Here is an 18,955-nt window from a genome sequence, read left to right on the forward strand (position 1 = left end):
TCAGTCAAACTCTTTGTTACACATATATTTGGCTTGAGTGGGTCTTCAGCCTTAAATCACTATAATGCAGTATACTTTACGTATGTGCTGTGAACTTTTGCATTGTCTTATGTCGGCAGGCTTGGGGAGGTCACCTTGCGAGACTTTAAGGATGCCATAGATCGGGAAGGCAATTATCGGTACCATTTTAAAGCACTGGATCCGGAGTTTGGCACTGTGAAGGAAGAGGTAATGCCACATAATCAAACAACAGGATATTTTCTCTCAATATTCAAGCATCTAAATCAGTGGTTTTCAACATGGGGGTCTCAGCAAACTTTCAAGGGGGCCACATGATGACTTAAAATGATCTCAATTATATTTTATTAATAATAATATAATTCAAAATATATTAATAATTTTAATATACATTTTGATGTAAGCTGAAATTATTTTTCAATTTCCCCCTAAATGCATAATATATTATTAACAGAATTATAACAATATGTAAGAGGAGATGGAAATTAATCAGTGGAAATGAATGAACCACAATTAATTTTATTATATTTTTGATTCCAGTCCAATATATACACTAGTGTTTTTATTGAAGAACACACACTTTGTGAAACTTTTTGAAATCACAAAATAAATTGTGGTATATTAAAGGTGCAGTAAGCGATATCTTAGAAACACTGTTGATATTCGAAATCAACAACCATACAAAAACACCCCTCCCTTAATTGCTCTGCCCCCAGAATAACAAACACTATATGCAACATCGGGCTGTGTTTTTTTTAAAACATTTTTCTATTTTGATTTAGAAAATAATTCTGTATTTACTATCCTGCCCAGTGTTGTCCTACACACAATGGTAATATTAAAGGCTAGAAAAAAACAAATATAGTGAATATCAATATTATGTGAAAAGGGGTCAAACCACATTACATTCTAACATTGTAACACTAAAATCTAAAAAGAAAAACATTGCTTTTTAAAGCAGAATTTAAATTCACTAAAATAAAAATGAAAATAAATTTTAAAAAAGCAAATTAAGTAAATTTTGATTACCTACCCCATTACAAGTCATTTTATGGTTACAGCTATCATTGAAATACACTTAGGTCTAAAATTCTACATACAGTATTTCACATTTATTGTTCAAAAACAAATATTTTAGCGAAATTTATATTTTAGTCAGAATTATGGCGCTCCTATTCTATTGCGCTCCGTCTGTTTGACGCAAATACGTGCTGTGGCGCATACGTGTGACACGACGTGAGCAACAAATCTCTGACAGTTAACTAGTGCCTAGTTCTATTTATTATTGTGCAGACAGCCTTTAGCTGTTCCGATTTGAGCGACAACGGTTGAGTCCGGTGTAGGCCATAGACTGTAAAAAAATATGGATGTAATGTCCAGGACGTCACCCATAGGATTCCGATAAGCCGTTCTGAAGCTTAAAGTAGGGGCGAGCTGGGCGTTGCCATCTTGCGAGCGCGTCATCGCTTGTCATTCCCGGATAACAGAAAATGGGCAAAAAGGCGGGATGTGGGCTGAGCTTAGGTGACGCAATGACTATAGACGGCAGATAAATGGCTATCCACCTGTAACCACGCCCTTAATTATGCAAAACTTTAAGGCTTTATATAATGTAAATAAATCAGTTATAAAAAAAACATTCACCCCCCTCACAGTTGTCATGAAGGTCAAAATTAGCATTATAGACCAAAACCACAATTTGTACCAGGCTGTAAACATGTTTTTTTCTGCTGTAAAGTAAGTCATTTTAACATGGGGCTCAATGAGATTCTGCTCTCTTCTGGAGCTTGTCCCTAGTGGCCAGTCGAGGAATTGCAGTTTACAGTTTGCATTACTTTCGTATTGGCTTCAAGAGAGATCGCGGGAGGTTGCCGCTTGGTGTAGACACAGTGTCACTCTTTCTCTCCTCCCCCATCATGAATGCATACCACTACTGCTGATTGGCTACAAGTGCGTTTTGGTGGTCCTTGGATTTGCTCTTTTTCCTATTGATGAGCCTTTCACACCGAACGCGGCAACGGCGCCGCTGCGCTAAGAAATCCATTCATTTCAATGGCTTGCGGCGCGCAAGGACGGTTTGTTGCTGCGCTGACCAAAGTGCAAGCGCAGCGGCGCGCACCCTTGACGAGCTTGCGCACATGCCGCGGTCAAAGTTCAAAATATTTTAACTTTTGCCGCTGCGCTCTGTGACGATTACCCGCGCAGCCAATAGAAATGGTACATCGAAACGAGCATGGAAATCAAAATGGATGAACATCTTGTACTGTGCGTGTTGGAATTTACGGAACTGTATAATACAAGTTTGCGGTCATATAGGGACATCGGGAGAAAAGAATTTGCCTCTCTGTAATTTGTATGGATCCTTGAAATTCTAGGTCCGACTCTGCCCAGCAAACTGTCGAACTGCTCCCTACTGAGCCGAAAGTACACCTGAAAACGGTCTCTGTGGAAACGGAGCTCTTTCGCTAGCCTAAATTCACCCAACTGTTCCCTGGACCTGAGGGTTTCATGCACCCACAGCCTCTTCTTCCTTGCTGCTCTCTCTCTCTTCTTCTTCTTCTTCTTCTTACTAGAAGGGTTATTGCTATCGCTCGCTTTTTAGCACGGGACAGATACATATTTGCTGCTGATTGAATGAATAGAAATAGACATATAGAACTCTCACAAAAAGTTTTGAAAACTCCGCCTACTTTGCGCTGGCCATTGAAGCGCATCTGAAGGGCTGCGCTGAACCCGCAAGCGCAGCGCAGCGCGTTCCACGTTCGGTGTGAAAGGCCCATTAGACAGCCAGGACTATTTATTTTTCAGCACACACACAGAACAGATACCTAACAAATATTCACAAAATTGTTTGTTTTTAATGCTGTTGAAAATATTGACATTTTCAACAGCGATTCTCAGAAATCACTTACTGCACCTTTAAATTATCTATATAAAAACATGTCCAGTTTCTATTCAAAATATGCTAATATATGTTTGACTGTTCAGTCAAAAATGTTGAGAACCACTGATTTAAATTAAATACATTTTTAATTCAAATGTTACATCTATTGTATCAACAGTAAGTAATGGAGATTAATGGATTCCCTCAGGTTTTCCAAGATGATGCAGTGGTGCCTGGCTGGGAAGGGAAGATCGTGGCCTGGGTAGAGGAGGATCATGGGCAAAGAGGGTACTGCATGCACCGATACAGCCGGCATCCACCATCGTTTTTTCACCTTTTTAAGCTCACTCACTTACTCACTCACTCACTCACTCTCTCTCTCTTTCCTTCCTCCACAGGACCTAACATGAGTCAGCAAGAATCTGTCAAAGGAATTTGAGACATCTGTGCCAAAATGAAATAACATTGATTTGTATCCTAAGTGTACAAAGAATGGAATTCTCTTAAGTGCCCTAAGAAAGTCCCATCCACTTTTTACTCTATCCTGCATGAGCTGAACGGCAGAATGAACCTGAAAGGATATGGAGGATCATCCTAAGGATCACCAAATGGGGAAACTTTCATCTTGCGTCCTATCCAGACCAATAGTATTACATGCATATAACGATACAGAGGATGGGAGAAAAGCATTTCTGATCTCTTTTAAAGGTCTTGCCATAGAACAGACACCCATTCCAGCAAATGCTTTACGAGCAGACAAACTCTTCACTGTGATGCAAGGAGCCTTTTGTTTGTTACTGTAATGAAACACTGGATTTCTCAGTTTACCTTTATCTAGTAATTTTGTTTATTTCGTTTAACCAAAATTGAAATAATTTTGCTGTGGAAAGAGACAAGTAGGTAATCTTGACTGTAAAGAGTACTTGTGTGAATGTGTTTTAAAAGAAAGAATAGCTGTAAAAGTATGTGTGAGTATAGAGCGGAAAGGAGTTTAAAGCCTGTAGTTGCTTTGCTATATATTTTTTTTTCTTATCTTAGAGAAAGAGTTTCCCTAAAACATGTTAGACACATACTTTATGATGAAAAACTCATCCAAGGACCAAAGTAATTTGCTTGTTTGATATATGATCTTACGATATCATTGTTTTTTAACATTCAAAAAGGCGATGAAGGCTTTTTTTCAATGCTTGTCTTTTCAGAGTTCACAGAAGATTTGACTGTATGGCATAAATGTGAGATTATTGTTCATGATTTTGACCATAGCACAATATATAAATGTAGTACAGATGAATAGCAAGAAAGTACTTTCTGATTTATCATTGCGGGCTTTTAGGAACTATGAGATGTGCCGTTCAACAGCACTGATTTGAGTTTACAGGAAAGTGCCTGGAATCTGCTACCTGAGAGAGGCGGGTTTTCCTTTTGTATTTTTGTTTTGTTTTATATTTATGTAAATATGTGAATATTTCAGAGACAGAGCGAGGCATAGTGCCTTTACACTGTATAAATGATGTCCTATAAATATTGAATAATATTTTAAAGATATGAAAATGTCCCCTCTGTTTCCAAAAAATGATAGAATTCCTCTCATCAGAGAAGCCTGTATCTAACATGAACCGTGTTCTCACACAGTGGATGGTTGTACAAGCAGCTGTATGCATTCCTGAAATTCTGCTTTTACCCTCCTGATTATTGCTGTTTAGTACTGCAGGTTTAAGAAGATTGTTATTTGGTTTGCAAATAAACAGTTTGAAGCAGTATACACTATGTATGTGTTTTTATTAAATAATCGCTATTGTTATAATGTATTATTATTATTAATAATCTTTTTAACCCCTAGTTGTATTTAAAGATTAACTCAATAACTATACGTTTTTTACATTTTTTTTTAAAGTATCGTATGCTCACCAATGCTGTTTATTACATAATGCTGTCAATTTATTTAATTAAAAATACAAAACAAAGTAATATTTTAGGATATGTGTACGTTCACACCTAAAACAGCGTGCTATCGTAAATGTCCTACTTCCCCCTTCTTAATACGAGCTCATCGAATTCAGATTTTGCCTTTTAAAGGGGGGTTAATGACTGTTTTGTTTTTTTACAATTATTATTTACTATAATTCCGATTGCACGTGAAGGCAGCATTCATTTTTATTTATGCTTCATCTACGTCGCTCGGTCGCTGAGGTGGATCAATAAAAGTGTCTCGCCGCCCCGGGTCGATAGGTGGCGCTGATTTACTTAATCAGCGACGCTCACTGAGAGCAAAACATCTCGCGAAGTAAACATTCACGTGTTGTTACGTTGGTACACTCTACCTAGTCAACGAAATAGTGTAAAAATGCGGGTTAAAAAGAACAATGAGAAGAAAAAGATAACCGATGACCCTGTAAAGAATTTTGAGAAATGGAAAAAGAAGTACGACAAAACGAAAACCCGAGTTAAACGAGCTCAAAAGACCACTAGGAGGAAACGCGACTGGGAGGTGGAGAGAGAAAACATACAGAGACTGGTGAATAAATACTCGGAGGTGAGATATAATAGAATGCTGCTGAAGTTATGAAGCATTTCTGACGTCTATTGCTTGTTTTTAGGGGTTGCCACGTGACGTGTTTACTTACCTGTTATAATGCATGTTGTGTCATCTTGACACACAGATCAGTCACCGTGTAAACCGGTGACATATGAATGTTAACAAGCACAAATCTTACTAGTCCTTGAAATATAGACATGTGACGCATCGTGCTTGTGTTGCTGATGGTTGTATCTGGTCAGGAAGCCTGTCAGTCCAGGTCTTCACATACTGTTTTTTCAGAGGTCACTGTTTTTTGAGTCCTGGAACAGAACAGGCCACATAACTGATATACGTACAGTTTACCTATGAAGGTGTTATTTTTTTAAGCATGCCAAGTGTTCTTGCTTTTTATGCAAGTCCCATACTTTAGTCCAGTCTCGTAATACACCCAATTCAATATGCCACTTGATATTCTTGTGAAGGTTTTGACATAACTGTTTTCCTAGATCAATTCCAAAGAGGCTGTGAAGTTCTCTGATTTTCCACTTTCAAAAAAGACTCTGAGAGGTGAGAAGTCTTGTTTGTTTGCATGCTTATAAGTTAATTTATATCTTCTCAGCCTTTAAAAGGATCTTGATCTTCTCATTAGGTCTTCTTGAGGCTCAGTACAGGCAGCCCACAGAGATTCAGAGGCAGACTATTGGCTTTGCTTTGCGAGGTAAAGATGTTCTTGGTGCTGCAAAGACAGGTTCTGGAAAGACTTTGGCCTTCCTCATCCCGGTAAGCCATACACCTCTGAGATTTGTTGTAGCTTTAACTTGGTAACACTGTTCAGTAGCACTTTATTTTACTGTTTCACTTGTACATACTATGTACATAAATTACAGTAATTGCAATAAATAGGTACTAACCCTGTACCTACACCTAACCTTAACTCCTGCTTACCTTTTATTACCCAGTATATATGTAAAATAACTTTCAAGATGATAGATGTGTTAATATGGACACAATTGTATAAAACTGTTACTGTTTTATATTTATAAAAAATAGAAGTTTTTTTTTAGTTCTGGTTTATATTATTTTTGTAAATTTGTACACTAACGGTCAATAATTTGGAATAATTAAGCTGTTTTTGAAATAATAATTATTTTGTGCTTAATCACCAGGGCTGCATTTATTTGAATAAAAAATTGAGAAAAAAATACTGTAAAATATTACATTTTAAAAGACATGTTTTCTATTTTAATATATTTTCACATGTAATTTATTCTTGTGATGGCAAGAACATTTTTTCTCCAGTTTTCAGTGTTACGTGATCCTTCACAAAACATTCTAATATGCTGATTTGCTGCTGAATTATTTTCAATTATTATTGGTGTTTAGCTATCAATAATGGTTCTTAATATTGTTTATTTTAAGAAGTTTTTGCTGCTTAATATTTTTTTTGATTGATGATTAATTTTGTCTTAATAAATAAGCTAAATAAATTAAGCTAAATAAAAGTATTTAATTTATTAAAAATGTTTTTTTAAAGTTACTTTCATCTAGTAGTGCATCACAGTTTCTTCAAAAAATATAAAGCAGCTCAAATGTTTTTAACATTTAATAATAATAATAATAATACATGTTGCTTGAGCAGCAAATCAGCATATTAGGATGATTTCTGAAGGATCATGTTACACTGAAGACTGGTGTAATGATGCTGAACATTCAGCTGTGCCATCACAGGAATAAATGACATTTTAAGATGTATAACTTATTTTACTGTATTTTTCATGAAATAAATGTAGCCTTGGTGAGCATAAGAGACTTCTTTCAAAAACATAAAAAAGATATATTTATGTAAATATTTACTGAAAATTTTAGAGAAACATGATGAGTAAAAGATGATGCACTTTCTTTTTTATTACTTTTTTAGTAAAAAAATGTTTTAAATGTTTAATCTGCAGTGTTACCCTCAGAATTCAGACCTAATTTTGAAGCCTCTCTTATGCTGTGACTGTCTCCAGGTTTTGGAGTGCTTGTATCGTGAACAGTGGACTGCGGAGGACGGCCTTGGCGCTCTTATTATCTCTCCCACCCGAGAGCTGGCCTATCAGACCTTTGAGGTGTTGAGGAAGGTCGGAAAGAACCATGATTTTTCTGCTGGCCTTATAATTGGTGGAAAGGTGTGCCTTTATTTTTTAGTGTATAACATTGTTCTTGCATGTTTTGTGTCTAGGTTTTTTAGTGTAATATTTGGTTATTATTTGTCAATGACTGCAGGATCTGAAAGATGAATCAGAGAAGATCCACCGCACAAATATCATTATCTGCACCCCAGGACGTCTGCTGCAGCACATGGACGAGACGTCCGCTTTTCATGCTTCGAATCTGCACATGCTTGGTAAGATGATGTTTAGAAAGTGAAGTAAATACACCTCTTTTCAAACTTTTGCAGTTGACAAGATTTAAAGTTTTTGAAAGCCTTATGCTCAGATGATACTTTAGAAATCATTCTAATTGTTATATTATCATTAATGTTGAATACAGTTGTGCTGCTTAATATTTTTGTAGAAACTGTGATGCTTTTTTTCATGATACTTTATCAAATACAAAGTTCAAAAGAACAGCATTTCTTTCAAATAGAAATCTAATGTATCATTGTAAAAGTTTTCGCTGTCATTTTCCATCAGTTTTCTGCATCCTGACCCCACAATTTTGAACTGTGGTCTATATGTGTGCAGGTCTTATTTTCATCCCATTATTTTCAATAACATGACATGCATCCTCTTCCATGGCAGTACTTGATGAAGCCGACAGGATTCTAGACATGGGATTCGCTGACACACTCAATGCCATTGTTGAAAACCTCCCGGAAACACGACAGACCCTTCTCTTCTCCGCAACTCAGACCAGGTCTGTCAAAGATTTAGCCAGACTTAGCCTGAAAAACCCAGAGTACGTTTCGGTCCATGAGCAGGCCAAGTTCAGGTAAGATCGTGATTTTATAGTGATTTGTGTTGTTCAGTTCGGTCAGTCAGCCTGCTCTTAATGTCAGTGTTTTTTTTTTCCTGCAGTACTCCTGCGACTCTGGAACAGAACTATGTGGTGTGTGAGCTGCACCAGAAAGTCAACATGCTCTTCTCATTTTTGAGAAGTCACCTTCAGAAGAAGATCATAGTCTTCTTTGCCTGCTGCAAAGAGGTAAGAGCTCAAACTATTTGTTCTTTAGTACATCATTTTAAAAATAACTTGCGCTACCATTCAGATTTTTTAAAATGTTTTTGAAAAAAGACGCTTATACCCACTACAATGGCAGCATTTATTTGATCAAAAATACAATAAAAGTCCTCAAACTTTTAGTCTTCAATGTCACATGATCCTTCAGAAATCTTTTGAATATGCTGATTTGCTGGTCAAGAAACATTTCTTATTTTTATTCGTGCTGCTTGATATTTTTGTGGCAATTCTTTGACTCGTAGGTTCAAATATATATAGTAATATATATATATAGTAACATTATGCATATTTTTGAACGGTTGTGTGTGTATGTACTGGTGTTGAACAGTGAAACTGAAACCCTGGCCAATATAGTGTTGGAGGTTTAATGTCTATATACTAGGGATGTCAACGATTAATCGATGATCGATTAATTGTCGATAAGACATTTGATCGATAAGACTTATCGATCATCGATTAAGCAGGGTCATGCGCGTGCGTGAGGAAACGGGAGGAAAAATGATGTGCCCGAGTTCTATTTGGAACCATTTTACAGCTGGAGTCACACCTTCATCATGACTGCAAGCTTGCATGTGCATTCGCAGCCTTTTGTTTTGTGCAAATGTAAGTTGTAATATTGTGTTTATTTTGTGCAGGCCTATCTATAGCTGATTTATCTCGTAAGGATGCATTTGGTTAATAATTAACGTTAGAGGTGAGCGGTAGTAAAAGCGTGGCGGTGATCAGCTTCAGAGTGCAGCTCCAACAGCACTAATAATGACTATGATTGGGACTGTCATGTTACACAACATTAATGAGAACACTATTGTAGCCTAATAAAACATTGTGATTGTTAATTATTTGGGTTTATTTGCCGTGTGTTTCATTGCGTTGATCCAGGAAGAGCGCATGCACAACATGAGTCACGCATTCTGACTCGCGCATGTAACTTAGTTCACTTGTGCATTCGCATCAGATTGTGCTGAAGTAATTTGTAATATTACATTTATTTTGTGACGTTATATATGTGATCAATCATATAGGATGCGTTTCTTTCAAGCGAAATAAAGCGCACTAACAGATGGCTTCAGTCAGTGATGGCTACCGGTTTTCATTCAGTGCTTCTAGCGCATGCAGAGCAATGCATTATAACGATGATTGGGACGATCATATTATATAACAGAAATGAGAACACTATTTTAATAAATGGTTGTAAAGTCATTGGGTTTAGGTGCTGTGTTCAGAGCGTTGTTCCTAGAGCGCGTGAACACCACACGTCTCCCATTCTGAATATGAATATCAGCAACTCAATTCAAGTTCACTTGTCCATTCGCATCATTTTGTGAAGATATATAATTTGTAATATTTTGTCCATGCAGTCCATTTAACTTTATATAAATCTAATTAATCTCATATAGGAAGCTTTTTGTTGAGTTAAATAACGTGCTAGCAAAGTTTCAGTGTAACTTACCAGTATTGATTCAGCGCATCCGCTTCAGCTCGCGCAGTTCAAACAGCAACGCGCGACTAATAATAACTATGATTGGGACTGTCACATTACATAACATTAATGAAAACAATATTTTAATAAATCGTTTTGAATTAACTGGGTTTAGGTGACGTTTCAGCACGTTGCTCTTGCAAGTGCGTCCACAAATTCTGAATAACAGATCTGAGGCGGCGTTCGTGTTGTATTACATGTTATATTTGGTTATTAAATAAGTAGCCTAATGTAATTAAATTATAAATAACATCGACTAATTTTACAATCCCATAGCCCTTTGTTTAGATAAAAATCCTTCTCATTCATTTGGTGAAGAACATGGCGTTTTGAGCAGCATTGCACATGCTGTCGGCTATAAGCCACTGCTGTAGACGCATATTTCAGTATTATGGTTAACGATTAATCGATTAATTGATCGTTAATTTAAACGATGATCGATCATGGGAATTTGTGAAAATTGACATCCCTACTATATACACATGCCAAATATTTTACATTCCCTGAGAGGAGTTTAAAGGAACTGTATGTAAGAATTGTATTTCAATTAATCATAAAATGTCCCTGATATGTCACTAGACATTAAGAAATCATGTTCATTTCAAATACTTATATCACTGACAACAGTAGTCCTGCCAGTATATTGTCATTTAAAAGCTGTTGCAGCCCTCAACTGATGTTGACATGTTGTGTTTTGGCCTGAAGATCGACCAATCACAAAGTAATTTCGGTCAGTTTTGGCATCTGGGTTGCCAGCTCTGCTCTAGTTACCACAGCTGCAGCTACAAAGTGATTACCATACCAGTTTTGGCCACAATCTTTTCTACACGATGGATATCCGACCCGAGCCCGACGGGTTCCAACGGTACCCGACGGGTCGGGCCGGGTTCGGACAGATATTTAGAAATGACGTTCGGGTCGGGCTCGGGCACGTCAGCGCGATAAGGCATTGAACCTTTTAAGTTTAAAACTGCTTATGCAAGTAGCCAATGGGCCTGTTTAACTTGATGCAACGGTTTGTTTTTATGATTAAAATAAATGTAAAATATTACCCTAACATCCATCTTCCTGCATGCAGAAATTTGTTTATGTCGCCGTGACAACAACGCGCAACACGTGCGTGCATATTGTCCGCGGCATCCTTGTCATTCCAGTGAGCGCAACTTCAGCGCTGCTGGCAGCAGGACAGCCTTGAAGCCATCCACAGTTGATGCAATCCTTCTGCATAAAACCTCGATTAGCCTAAACTTTGATGGATAGATTATGTAAATAGATCCCATGTTGCAATTTAGGAACCATACAGTTTGAGAAAATTGGTAAGATGGCTTTCATTTCAATAAGCATTTCAATTGTGTTACGTTAATGTTTTGTTCTTGGGCCATTTTTAGCAGACCTTTGTTCATTTAATTTCAGTTGGCTACTTGATTGGGCTCTGTAACGTTTGATGCCCCATGTGCGTGCTAATGCGCTCGTCATTTCAGAATGCCTTCCTATAGTTCCTTAATAAAAGCGGGCTTTCCACACAAACAAACATACGTGTCATTAGTATATGAGGGAAAAAAATAGATTTTAACTGTCGGGCTCGGACATAAATATTGTAATGCCTGTCGGGCTCGGGTCGGGTTCGGTTACTGCTCTGTCGGACGCGCGCCGGGTTTGGACAGAAAAATGCGGCCTGATCCGCACTCTAAATCTTACATACACTTCCTTTAAGTATGAATTAGCAGAGCAATAGTGCATCAAATATTGCAATCCACACAACATAATACGAGGTCAAAAGAGAACACATTTTTGGTACGTGTCCGGCTGGCTCATCTGTGAGCTGGACTGGACAGCAAGTCTTTGTGGTGTATCGAGACCTATAGTATCCAGGGTAATGTCGGCATACCACCACATAGAACGAACCGTATCCAACAGGAGTAACTGTCGATGTAGCAGGAAGCTGTCTGTAAGGGATGTCTGAGTACTAAAAAAACTACAAAAAATATAAAACCCCAGCTGCCCAACTCACTGCAGAATTAAATGCACACATCGACTCTCCTGTTTTCACCAAAACAGAATCTATTCAGGAGCTCCACAGAGTCAATATTCATGGTCGGGCTGCTATAGACAAACCTTTGGTCTCTTGTGCCAATGCCAAATGTCAGTTTCATTGGTGCCAAGAGTGCAAATCTTGGGCTGGGGACAATGTGAAACATGTATAGTTTTCAGAGTCCTCCTTCACTAAGTCAAGGTGTGGAGAAAGAGGCTTAAAGAAGCTTAAAGGGGTACTTCAGCGCTGGGAAGATGAATCTGTATTTAAACTGGGTCATCAATGCAGTAGAAATGTGAAATTATTTTTGAATTTGGTGTCTTCTAGACTGAGAAAAGACAGAAAATGTATTTTTGTCCCATGGGGATGAAAGACTACAATTCCCAGAATGCTTCGCTGCCCTGTAAGGCCATTCCCAACACCACCAACTTGAGTTAGAGAAGACACTACAATTAAAAACTGAACGTGTCTGTTCCATAGACCGTAAAAAAATATGGACGACTCGACATCATCCGTTTCCGCTTGCCATATTTGAAGCTTTCAGGAGGCCTTGCACGGCGCGGACATCTTGGGACCGAGTCTGCGCAGTAGCGATTTCGGGACCGGAGTTGCGCAGTAGAGCGCAGGAAGTAGAGCAGGAAGTACAGCAGCGATATCAAAAGCCCGCCCACACTCTCGCAGATGCAGAACAATTAATTATGTTGGTGTGAAATAAACAGTTATGGAAATTTAGAAATTAAAGCTAAAGCTCTAATCTGCTCCCAAAAATTTCAAAAAAAGTCCGTTAGTGCCTCAGTGACAACTTCACTCAGAGAAGACGCCAGTCTCAGCTGTCAATCATGACGTCACACCCCCCGTTTTTATAGCATCAAATAACTAACTCAAAGTAAACTTATTTTTAAAACGAACACCTGAAATGAAATCATCGTGATGATAACTGCCTTCAGTGACATAAACTAACTTTGGGGAAACATTTTTGAAGTGTAATTTTATTATTTAGTTTGCCTCGCGTCCATTAGAAAACACAGAGGGGCGGCTATACTGGGACCGGTCACCGGGGGGCGATCGAGGCGCGAAAGCTTCAGTAAATGAGAGGGAGACTGCAGGCTTGGTCTGTTCAATATAATGAGTGAGTCACCGCGCGAGTGTCACAGCCCTGAGCACTAACTGCAGGAGTGCAACTAACTAACTGCGACTACATTCGCGGCATACATTCACAACGCGAGTTCAGTCTGGCACGCATTTCAGATCATGCCTTTGCAAGCTTAACTTTCATAGAAATTAATTTAAGAAGTTAAAAGACTTACATTGCTCACCATAGCTCCGTTTAAATGATCCTGTCTGCAAGCTGAGCTCTCTCTGGCTCCCTCTGCTGGCTGTAGTCTTTAGCCTCTGGGCAAACATTCCTCCTATGATGCAAAAATCGTCATTTTGCATCATAGGAGGAATTTTTCCAGAAATAAAACGCATAAATCTCTTGTCTCAGGGAGATATGAGGGGGGAAAGCACAATAATTTGAATATTCTCCAGGGTTTCTACTGATACAAAGCCATATGCTAATCGCTGAAGTAACCCTTTAACACCCGGACAGTTGCTGCCCAGAGCTCAAGGGTGGATCAAAACCATTCTGGAGGACCATGCACCTATGGTTCTAACATTGTACCCTGAAGGAGTTGCCGTGTATCAGCATGATGATACACCAATAAACACAGCAGGACTGGTGAGAGAGTGGTTTTGATGACAATTAACTTGAAATTGAACATCTCCCATGGCCTCAATCACCAGATCTACATATTTTTGAGGAGCAAATCACAAAAGCCTTTTCCTCCACCAGCATCACATAGTGACCTTTCCACTGTTCTGGAAGAGGACTAACTCAAAACCCCTCTGGCCACTGTGTCCTTTTATGTAATGTGATTATATATCTTTGTTAGTAGTGTACTGTTTGTTCCACTGAAATGTTTAGTTTTTTTTTTCTCTATGTGCAGGTTCAGTATCTGTTCCGGGTCTTCTGCCGGTTACGTCCTGGTATCTCCATACTTGCTTTGCATGGGAAACAGCAGCAGATGAAGAGGGTGGAGGTTTACAATGACTTTGTCCGCAAGACCTCTGCAGTCCTTTTTGCCACAGATATCGCTGCCAGAGGACTTGGTAATGGAAATTTGTTCTGTGGACATCTGCCCACATTGGTTTAAATTTCTTAAACTAGTACTGTCAGTTTATTGTTGGACTACAAATCTCAGCGAATATACTTGTTAAAAGGTTAATAATTAAGCAGCATGCCCTGCAAATAATTCAGTTTGATTAACAGCCATATTTAAAAAAACATTGTGGTCCTAGATTTCCCTGCAGTGAACTGGGTGCTGCAGTTTGACTGTCCTGAAGATGCAAACACATACATTCACAGAGTTGGCAGAACAGCCAGGTAACCCTGATACACATTATTATAATTGTTGTATTCTGTTCTCACTGGATACATTTTGAAACCTTGTTTTAAAAATCATAACAGGAATCTGTATTTGCACAAGATTGTAACACTAGATGGCAGATTTGTTCTGTTTAATCATCACTTCCATGTTATACATCAGTGTTTAAATTTGAATTCTGCTTTTCAAATGTTTTAAATTACATTTATGGGTGCTTTTATATGTGATCTTACTCTGGAATGCTCTTGCAGACACACAAATGTTAAGTTCCATTTTTGGACTCTGGCTTGGCTTGTTACAATTTTGCCTTGGGGGCAAGTATGAGGAGCTGCAGTCTAGCTATGGAAACATGTCAAGCTTCTCAAAGCTTTGAGCGGGACAGCACACACCTGCCGTTCACCCAAGCTGTCTCTGTTCTTTGTGCTATACTTGTCTTTTCGGTGTGAAATCGATATCACCAGTAACTCCCCTTTGTAGATCCACCACCCTCAGCAGAAACCTCATGAGCTTTAACATGAGCACTCATAGAGCTGAGTGTTTAAAAAAGAGAAACCTTTGTGTGAGAGGCCTGTACTGAAGTAGACTTGCCTGTGTGATCTTAAAGGGATAGTTTTCCTAAAAATAAATGTCATAGTTTACTCATGCCATTCTAAAACTGAATGCTATTACTTGTTTTCTGTAGCAAAGAAAAGAGGACATGTTTTAGTGCATTTGTCCTTTTAACTCTCTGTTACCCTTTAGGTATAAGGAGGGAGGCGAGGCGCTTCTTGTCCTGTTGCCTTCTGAGGAAAAAGGCATGATTGCACAGCTTCAAGAGAAAAAAGTTCCCATTAACAAAATCCAGTGAGTGCACCTCTTCTTTCCTTTGTGATTGCTCCGTCAAAACAAGACGTGCTTGGGAAATTTGTTTAGTTTTGTCTGTGCCTTAGTTTTTTAAATATGGCTTGATTCTGCTCTGGATGCTGGTTCTTAAGTGTTTTACAGAGAAGAATGGTGTCTTTGTGAAGAATGGTGAAAGTCACGTGCATGCTAAGAACACAAGATAGCAGATTAAAGGGTTAGTTCACCCAAAAATTTAATTTATGTCATTAATGACTCACCCTAATGAAATTCCACACCCGTAAGACCTTCGTTCATCTTCGGAGCACAGTTTAAGATATTTTATATTCAGTCCGAAAGCGTATGCAAGTGTATACACACTATACTGTCCATGTCCAGAGATGTAATAAAAAACATCATCAGAGTAGTCCATATGTGACATCAGTTAGTTAGTTAGAATCTCTTGAAGCATCAAAAAATACATTTTGGTCCAAAAATAACAAAAACTACGACTTTATTCAGCATCGTCTTCTCCTCCTGATTTGATTTCAATCCTCAAATAAAGATTCAAACGGTTGTGAATCAGCGTATTGATTCATGATTCAGATCACCAATGTCTCGTGATTTCAGCAGTTTGACACGCGATCCGAATCATGAATCAATCCGTTGATTCATAACCGTTTAAATCTTTATTTGAGGATTGCAATCAAATCAGGAAGAGAAGACAATGCTGAATAAAGTCGTAGGTTTTGTTATTTTTGGACCAAAATGTATTTTCGATGTGTCAAGAGATTCTAGTTGACTAACCGATGTCTCATATGGACTACTTTGATGATGTTTTTATTCCCTTTCTGGACATGGACTGTATAGTGTGCAACACTTTCTTACGATCTAGGACTAAATATAAAATAACTATTAATAATATTAGGGTGAGTCATTATTGAGATAAATTTCATTTTTGGGTGAACTAACCCTTTAATGCATGTGATCATTATGATCAGTGATATCTTCTCTGTGAGAATTCAACTGCAGTCACAGTCTCCACAAGGCTGCTTTTATGTTGCTATTAGTCACTGTTACTGTTTTTACAAAAATATCCCAGTTTGACTAGAATGCTCAATTATGTTAGTTGAGTATCTGTATTAAATGTCAATTTGTGTGCTTTACATGATCTACCTTCTTTCATTTACATATATTATGTTATCAGATACTTTTATCTGAAGCTAATTATGTCACTACATATTCAGCAATTATATTTATATTCATATTTGGACAGTTAGTTTTATTAATATGCATCTCATTATATAAAATAAAATATAAAATAATGCAGTATGTACTGCTTATACAATATATATTTATATGTGTGTATGATGATTTTTGATTTACTTCAACTTAGTTTAATAAGCTTTTTTTATTTTTTACATTTTTAAAACAGTTTAAATTTTTTCAATTATACAGTTCATTATACATTTATTTATTTATATATTTTTTCAAAGAAAAGCTTAACTCCAAGTCTTCCGGAGTCTTGGGCAAAGCCGATTCGAAAGACCGCTGTTTACCACTTTGTTTTCAAGTAGTAATCTAGACACATCCTAGCAGCAGCAAATGCAATTTGCAGCCAGGGTGTCTTGCAACTCTGTTGGCTTGCAAGCTTGAAAAATCAAACTCTAGTCAGGCCAATCACATCTTGTATAGAGTCGTCGAGCGGGCTTAACATAATGATGGCAGTGTTGGACCGTTTCCATATGCTACTTGAAAACAAAGTGGCGAACAGCGGCCTTTTTAAATCGGCATTGGCCGCGACTCTGGAAGACTTGGAGTTGAGCTTTTCTTTGAAAAAAGAACAGAACGGCACTGAAGTCATTCTTAAAAAAGGAAGACGTGTTCAGAGATCTATCAACTAGCTCCCCTTCACCTTCTTCGTTGCTCTAATTGATTGTAGCGCTATCCTATTGTGTGCAGAGGGACTTGAAAAGAAAGACAACTGTTTATCCCGCCCCCTGAATGAATGAATGAATGAATGAGGCATTTATATAGCACTTTCATATGTACTACTGTACACCCAAAGCGCTTTACACTTATGTCGGGGGTCTCTCCTCAACCACCACCAGTGTGCAGCATCCACTTGAATGATGCAACGGCAGCCACAGTACAACGGCACCAGTGCGCTCAGCACACACCAGTGATAGGTGGAGAGGAGCGAGGGTGATAGAGCCAATTCAGTGGATGGGGATTATTAGGAGGCCATGATTGGTAAGGGCCAATCGAGGGAATTTGGCCAGGACACCGGGGTTACACCCCTACTCTTTTACGAGAAGTTCCATGGGATTTTTAATGACCACAGAGAGTCAGAACCTCGGTTTAACGTCTCATCCGAAGGACGGTGCTCTTTGACAGTATAGTGTCCCTATACTGGGGCGTTAGGGCCCACACAGACCACAGGGTGAGCACCCCCTGATGGCCTTACTAACAACTCTACTAGCAGCTGCCTGGTTTTCCCAGTTGGTCTCCCATCCAGGTACTGACCAGGCTCAGCCCTGCTTAGCCTCAGTGGGAAACCAGTCTTGAGCTATAGGTTGATATGGCTGCTGGCATATCAGACCAAAACGCCCTGGATTGGTTTGTTCCCACCCAGACCCAACATCTTAATGTGGGTTTGGTTTGTCAGGCTAATATAAAATGTCTAATGCTATATATATATATATATATATATATATATATATATATATATATATATATATATATATATATATATAATATATAATATATATATGTATGTGTATATATATATATATATATATATATATATATATATGTATGTGTATATGTGTGTGTATATATATATATATATATATAAATACAAATAATGTATGTGTGTATATGTATATTGTCTCACGTGTGTGTTTCATGAATATATTAGGCTGTTTACACCTGCCAGATGGCTGTATCAGGTGAAAAACAAGGCCTATTGTTTTGATCATTTGTTTTAATTTGTTCTCAGGGTAAACCCAGAGAAGTTGGTGTCAGTTCAGCAAAAGCTGGAGGCCTTCCTGGCGCAGGAGATAGAGCAGAAGGAGCGGGCGCAGAGGGTAAGGCCTGAGAGGAGACCTGACTTCCTGTGCAGTCTGTCACACCTTGTCTCAAACACTGAAGGTTGATGTTATTCTGTAGAGCAGAGCCATGCTTTTAGGATAATCTGATTGTCTGCCTCACGCTCAGGGCTGAGCTTTGTGAGGCTCATTATAGAGAGATGAACAGCGTGAAATGTAATCGGGCAAATTGCTGCCATGAAACGCCTGCTTGTGCACTCTCACTAATGTGTTTATCAGGGATAAGTTTTCAGATTTTATCCTCCCTAATACTTCTTCTCTTTTTTTCCCTCCTCTCAACTGCAGTGTTTCGTGTCCTACCTCCGCTCAGTCTATCTGATGAAGAACAAAGATGTCTTTGATGTTTTCCAGCTCAAACTCCCAGAATATGCCGTGTGAGTGGATGCTGTGAAGTAATGCCCAGTATCACCAGTCCTCTGTGTAAATGTGTTTGCGTATATGGCATG

At 38.3% G+C, this 18,955-nt stretch overlaps 2 protein-coding genes across 2 annotated transcripts in view; both read left to right on the forward strand.

The window, feature by feature from the left end:
• Positions 1 to 4,662, forward strand: part of dixdc1b (DIX domain containing 1b) — a 35,298-nt gene extending 30,636 nt beyond the window's left edge. Inside the window, exons 19-21 of the mRNA XM_067423645.1 lie at positions 120 to 228; positions 3,111 to 3,190; positions 3,301 to 4,662. Coding sequence (XP_067279746.1) covers positions 120 to 228; positions 3,111 to 3,190; positions 3,301 to 3,307 — 196 coding nt within the window. The 3' untranslated portion in view covers positions 3,308 to 4,662. The remainder of the gene's footprint in view (positions 1 to 119; positions 229 to 3,110; positions 3,191 to 3,300) is intronic.
• A 490-nt stretch (positions 4,663 to 5,152) lies between these two features.
• ddx10 (DEAD (Asp-Glu-Ala-Asp) box polypeptide 10) overlaps positions 5,153 to 18,955 on the forward strand; it is a 32,189-nt gene continuing 18,386 nt past the window's right edge. Inside the window, exons 1-12 of the mRNA XM_067424714.1 lie at positions 5,153 to 5,435; positions 5,927 to 5,987; positions 6,070 to 6,200; positions 7,430 to 7,588; positions 7,686 to 7,806; positions 8,204 to 8,393; positions 8,480 to 8,606; positions 14,143 to 14,305; positions 14,495 to 14,579; positions 15,322 to 15,423; positions 18,401 to 18,488; positions 18,795 to 18,883. Of these exons, the coding sequence (XP_067280815.1) occupies positions 5,247 to 5,435; positions 5,927 to 5,987; positions 6,070 to 6,200; positions 7,430 to 7,588; positions 7,686 to 7,806; positions 8,204 to 8,393; positions 8,480 to 8,606; positions 14,143 to 14,305; positions 14,495 to 14,579; positions 15,322 to 15,423; positions 18,401 to 18,488; positions 18,795 to 18,883 (1,505 nt within the window). The 5' untranslated portion in view covers positions 5,153 to 5,246. The remainder of the gene's footprint in view (positions 5,436 to 5,926; positions 5,988 to 6,069; positions 6,201 to 7,429; positions 7,589 to 7,685; positions 7,807 to 8,203; positions 8,394 to 8,479; positions 8,607 to 14,142; positions 14,306 to 14,494; positions 14,580 to 15,321; positions 15,424 to 18,400; positions 18,489 to 18,794; positions 18,884 to 18,955) is intronic.

The sequence above is a fragment of the Pseudorasbora parva genome, chromosome 18, assembly GCF_024679245.1.
Source record: "Pseudorasbora parva isolate DD20220531a chromosome 18, ASM2467924v1, whole genome shotgun sequence".
Classification (NCBI taxonomy): Eukaryota; Metazoa; Chordata; class Actinopteri; order Cypriniformes; family Gobionidae; genus Pseudorasbora; species Pseudorasbora parva.